The sequence below is a fragment of the Alexandromys fortis genome, unplaced genomic scaffold, assembly GCF_014885135.2.
Source record: "Alexandromys fortis isolate MF-2015 unplaced genomic scaffold, M_Fortis_MF-2015_v1.1 scaffold_50, whole genome shotgun sequence".
In the NCBI taxonomy this organism is placed as follows: domain Eukaryota; kingdom Metazoa; phylum Chordata; class Mammalia; order Rodentia; family Cricetidae; genus Alexandromys; species Alexandromys fortis.
In genome coordinates, this window is record NW_026067932.1 from 3,380,750 (window position 1) to 3,386,769 (window position 6,020).

Here is a 6,020-nt window from a genome sequence, read left to right on the forward strand (position 1 = left end):
CCCTAAGATTCCTACCCTGAGATCAGCTTCTGCTAGTGTAATTTTGCTTAAGCAGAGATTCCTGGTCGATTCCCGAATATAAATGATTTTAAATATTATGTTAATGAGTATTTTGCCTGCATTATTTAAGTGCACTACGTGTGTGCATTGCTTTCAGAGGCCAGAAGAGGGTGTTGGATCCCTGGAACTGGAGTTACAATTGAGCTCTATCATGCTGGGTGCTGATTACCAAATGAGGTTTCCTCTACAGGAGGAACAAGTTCTCTTAGCTACTGAATCATCTCTCCAGCTGCCACCACGCCATTGTAATTCATTATATTCCTTACATTTCTCCAAATAAACCATACTGCAGATCTTACAGGCAAAGAAAATTTGGGTCTAATTGGTTGTGTGTTATTAAACATCCTTCACAAAGTCTTATATAATTATTTGTAATATACAAATTAGTTTTTCTGGTTGTCCTTTATTGCAAAATTAAAATACACATTATTTTTAGTGTGCTGGGATTGATGTTCGTCTCTGTGATGTTGGTGAAGCCATTCAAGAAGTTATGGAGTCCTATGAAGTAGAAATAGATGGGAAGACTTATCAAGGTATGGTCCTTTACAGTGGGCTTTGGGTCAGCTCGTGTGTGGAAGCAGTGTTGTGGGAGCTCTCTGGGTACTTTCTGAGCTAATTAGTAGCTACGAGGACATCCATACTTGAACCAGGCTTTTGGGACATTATGGATGAATGAGGAAACCAGAGTCTTGTTCATTGGTGATTCTGCAGAATTCGGAGGCTGGTTAATCTGCTGTCTTCAGCTGCTGCTGTGCGATTGTCAGAGCCGTCACTTGTGCTTTGTGGTGCTCTGCATCTGTCACTCCAGGTCTATCTGATCATCTGGCCACACTCCTCCTTTCTCTCTTTAATGCTGTTCTAAAAGTCATGAGATTGCAGGAAGGGGTCTCAGAAATTAAGTGGAAGACTGGGGGAGTAAATTTGAAAAAAAAAAAAAAACCAACCATTTTGCATGTCTGAAATTCTCAAAAGAATAAAAATATTATAGTTAAATAAAAATAATAAAAAGGAGAAATTGACTGAATTTTCTTTTTTTTTTCTTAAAGATTTATTTATTATGTATACAACATTCTGCCTCCATGTATGCCCACACGCCAGAGGAGGACGCCAGATCTCATTACAGATGGTTGTGATCCACCATGTACTTGTTGGGAATTGAACTCAGGACCTCTGGAAGAGCAGTCAGTGCCCTTAACCACTGAGCCATCTCTCCAGCTCCCTGACTGAATCTTCTTAAGTCTAAGTAAATAAAAGAATTAAAAAGAAAAAAGTATTAGGGTCTAGAGAGATGGCCCAGAGGTTAAGAGCACTGGCAGCTCTTTAGAGGTCCTGAGTTCAATTCTCCGGCAACCACATGGTGGTTCATAGTTATCTGTAATGAAATATGGTGCCCTCTTGTGGCATTCAGGTATGCATGCAGGCAGAACACTGTATCCATAATAAATAAACATTAATTAAAAAAAACCCAAACTTTATTTTCTTTATGTTTTAGAGATAGGGTCTCATTGTATCCAGTGTTGGACTTGAAACTGTTAAGCCAAGGGTGACTTGTTCTTTGGTTTGTTTTTGTCTTCTTGGGGAATAGTTGGCTAAGACTTAGAATAGTGCTGTATACGCTTTAAAATAAATTTACCTGATTATAAGTTTTTTTGTTTTTTAAAAAGATAATTGATACTCTATTGTTATCCCACTAGTTTTGTTTGTTTTTTGGGGTTTTGTTCTGTTTTTCCTTTTTTCTTTTTAGGCCTACATGGTTCACATGATGAGACTACAATAATCAACAAATCTTAAAAAAAAAAAATACAACCTGAAATTGAACAGTTTTGACGAAAGAGCTCCTTTCTTCTCCCATTAAACCTAATATTCTAGAACTATCTACTTGTTAGGTCATAGACATTGTACTGCAGTGGGGATTAACTATACCAGCTGCAGCTTCTTTCTTTCCAGGGCAGAGGCACCAGCATTCCAGTCTTGTATGCGGTCTGGTCCTATCACTAAGAAGCTAAACGCCTAGCATGTAGCAGTCCCCTAGTGGGAAGGGACAGAGGACTCACTTCCAGTTGGTCAGGCCTGCCTAGCCCCAGTGAAGGTTTTGTGATCTACCTGGTGTACAGATCAACAACACCACTCTGAACGTTGGCTTCCTCCTGCATGGGTCCCCTTCACTGTCGTCACCTGGGTATTCTTGCAGTCTCCTGTCTGCACAGAGCTGCCGAGGTGTCTCCAGTTCCTCTTCTCTTTCCTGTGCCTGGTGTTATTCCCAGGGCGGGAAGTTATCCTAGTATGAATCACAGGAGTTAGCCCAGGTTGGGGTTTGGCCTTGACCTTGCTCTGGGCAACCTGGACCCTCCTCTTCTGTGATTTCTTGGGTATCATACTTCTTGTGAGCCTTCCTAAACAGACACCGGTTTGCAGATGAGTTTCCTGAAGGTCCCTCCCTGGTTGTGGGTAGAGCTTATTATTCTAAAGGTTCCACTACAGAGATGTAGCTAGGGCTTGGGTTGCAGAAATGGTAGTGTCTTTCTCATCTAATTCTCAGTGGGGACAGCTGTTCAGTCTGGACAGGGGTCCTTGTTCCTCTCTGGAGTGTCTTCTGACTTGACCTTCTCCCTTCTCCTTCATTTATACTAATAACAATGCATACGCTCAAATTTCACCTCCCCATTGAACTTATGATGTCATTATTTCATTGTTTTATTTCTTTTTAAAATCTTGATATATAATTCTGCTCTTGAAGAAAGGTGCCTTATCAATGCTTCAGAAACTACATAGCTAGATTTCCTAAAGTTGTGGAACATATTAACATTGAAATGCACAAAACATAAGAATTGACTTGTCAATTGAAGACCGTGTAACTTTATCCCTTGAGAGAAGTCTTCGCTTCCCAGAAGGCCTCCAAGCTCGTCATGTGCTCTTATGCTCTGTAGCACCTCCCACTGTTACACCCCCAACACCACTGTACTGGTGGGGGTTTAATGGGAACCTGAGGGTCAGGCAGAGCTTAGCCACCCTCACCTTTCCAGTCAGAGCAGCGATGCTCCAGTGAGCTATGGGCATCAGTGTTGGTGTGGCGTCTGCTTTTCTGTCTTTACTAATTACATGTTCCTAAGGAGCAGTCAGACTTGAGATTTGAGCCTGTGTATACATGGAAACGTATAGTGTGCCTCTAGTGCCGTTAACCATTCCATATTGTTTAGTCTACGTATTCCTTGCTTTCTGTTTTCATCTTGGAATAATGTTCCAGGCTGTGACTTTATTGTGTGATTGCAGGAAATTGAGTTTGTTTTATAACATTTAAAACAGTACAATTTAAATTTTTGTAAGATTGGTTTGACAGTGTCCCCGCCTTCACATTATCTTTTGTTTTAATATATATCTTTAAGGTTCTTATTTCTAAATACAGTATCACCTATAATTTATTTTTTTCTTCCATTTTCCTCTTTGGTGATTTTTAATGATGTGTTTGTGTAACTGGGTTTGTGCAGACGATTACTGGTGCCCATGGAAGCCAGAAGGCATTGGATCTTCTGGAGCTGGAATTTGAGGTAGTTGGGCCACCTGACATGGGTGCTGGGAATTAACTTTGGTCCTCTTCAAGAGCAGAATGCACTCTTTAGCAGCTGATTCTTCTCCAGCCATCTCTTTGGTATTTAATAAAACAAACTACCTTTTTTTTTTTTTTAACACTTTATCTCTGTGAGAGCCTTGATTTTTGTTTGTTTGTAGCTAACCTTAAACTCGGCGATCTTCCTGCCTCTGCCTCTCAAGTGCTGGGATTTTTTTAATGGTTATGCGCCACCGTGTGGTTGCTGGGAGTTGAACTCGGGACTTCTGGAGGAACAGCCAGTGCTCTTAGCCACTGAGCCATCGCCCCAGCCCCCAAGTGCTGGGATTTAAGTGTGTGCCACAACTCTTGCTCAGTGTCTGTAGTGTAAATGTTTAAACTCTATCAAAAGGCTAAGAGAGCCTAAACATTTCTTTCTTTATTATGACAGTGAAACCCATCCGTAATCTAAATGGACATTCAATTGGACCTTATAGAATACACGCTGGGAAAACGGTGCCCATTGTGAAAGGAGGGGAGGCTACAAGAATGGAGGTATGTGAGTCATTTCCGCAAACAAGGGGCGCTGGTATGCTAGGAAGGTGCACTACCGCTGCCCCCCTTCAAACTCCCACACCAGCCCATGTCAGTTTTGATAAGGGATATCCAGTGACAAAGGCTGAGCAGCCAGGCCGAGTAAGACTTTGAGAAGCCTATTTCCTGTTACTTCTTTATTTTGTGGGAAGCTGATTAATTGTGAATTGTTTTTCTCTCTTTGGTCCTTCTGTGTTTTGAAGGAAGGAGAGGTGTATGCCATTGAGACCTTTGGTAGCACAGGAAAGGGTGTTGTTCATGACGACATGGAATGTTCACACTACATGAAAAACTTCGATGTGGGACATGTGCCAATAAGGTGAGACTATCGATCTCTTCTAGGGTAACAGTAGGACAGACATACTGGGTGAGATATTTATAAATGCTACAGTTTGGAGTCTTATCGGTTTCTGTAATACAACAGAAAAATTACCATGGGGTGAAAATGAGAGTGGCAAACATTCAAACAGTTACTGATAATGCAGTATTTGTTTCCTGGCATTCTAGGTTTAGGAGGGTCTCGTCTTACCCCCCACCCCCACCCCCTTGGTTTTTTGAGACAGGGTTTCTCTGTAGCTTTGGAGCCTGTCCTGGAACTAGCTCTTGTAGCCCAGGCTGGCCTCAAATTCACAGAGATCCGCCTGCCTCTGCTTCCCTAGTGCTGGGATTAAAGGCGTGCGCCACCATGGCCCAGGTTATTTAATGTTTTTCCTATTGGTAAATGTCCTATCACAGTTGACATGGTTTTTTTACTCTTGATAGAGATTGGTTATAGGTTGGATTCGTGCTTTCATGGGAGAGTCTTCCACCTTCTATAATTCTCATTTAGGAATTTAGCACACTTAAGTGATCTTCAGCGGATCATGCTCAGCTGTGTCTTTGGGCCATTACATATTTCAGTAATTATCAGTAAAGGAATAGTTAGTGTTGTGAACTCAGAGTCCAGGTGCAGTGCTAAGATTTGAATTTTATAATGGGGGAAATTGATTAGTTACCCAGCTATTAATCTTTGCTTTTCTCCTCTTAGGCTTCCAAGAACAAAACATCTGTTAAATGTCATCAATGAAAACTTTGGCACCCTTGCCTTCTGCCGCAGATGGCTGGATCGGTTGGGCGAAAGTAAATACTTAATGGCTCTGAAGAATCTGTGTGACTTGGGCATAGTAGATCCATATCCACCACTGTGTGACATTAAAGGGTCGTACACAGCACAGTTTGAACACACCATACTGTTGCGTCCAACTTGTAAAGAAGTCGTCAGCAGAGGAGATGATTATTAAACTAGTCCAAAGCCAACTCAACTTTGTTTTCTAAGCTTTGTTGGAACACATTATACCACAAGTAATTTGCAACATCTTGTCTGTGTTAACAGTGGACCTGTGTAATACCTTTATCCATGTTTCAAGGAGTTTGATCAAAGGCAGACTGTCTACATATAATTAACCCAGGAAAAGGCTTTCAAGACTTTGATGTTAACTGTTTCTCCCGTCTAGGAAACGCTCTGCTCCCTAGTTAGGAATTAACTTACACACTTTGTTTTGAAGACCTAAGCGATGCTTTTTGGATATTTATATTGCCATATTCCTACTTGAATGCTTTGAATGACTGCATACATCCAGTTCTGCACTTGTGCCCTCTGGTGTTGCTTTTTAACCTTCCTGAAGTCCATTTTCTAAATAAAAACATTTTCAGATCTGAGAGCTACATTTTAATGTCTATAGTTGTAATTCTAAGCAGAAAGTAGTTAAAGTATAGATGCTGTTCTTTATGCGGGCTGTATATACCTACAGATTTTCTGCAGGCAAGATGTCTGTCAGGTCTT

General features: G+C 41.2%; 1 protein-coding gene across 1 annotated transcript in view; it reads left to right on the top strand.

Moving 5' to 3' along the window:
- The window catches only part of Metap2 (methionyl aminopeptidase 2), a 30,154-nt gene extending 24,258 nt beyond the window's left edge, over nucleotides 1-5,896 (top strand). Inside the window, exons 8-11 of the mRNA XM_050145639.1 lie at nucleotides 497-593; nucleotides 4,056-4,159; nucleotides 4,402-4,517; nucleotides 5,226-5,896. Of these exons, the coding sequence (XP_050001596.1) occupies nucleotides 497-593; nucleotides 4,056-4,159; nucleotides 4,402-4,517; nucleotides 5,226-5,478 (570 nt within the window). The 3' untranslated portion in view covers nucleotides 5,479-5,896. The remainder of the gene's footprint in view (nucleotides 1-496; nucleotides 594-4,055; nucleotides 4,160-4,401; nucleotides 4,518-5,225) is intronic.
- Nucleotides 5,897-6,020: the final 124 nt, after the last annotated feature.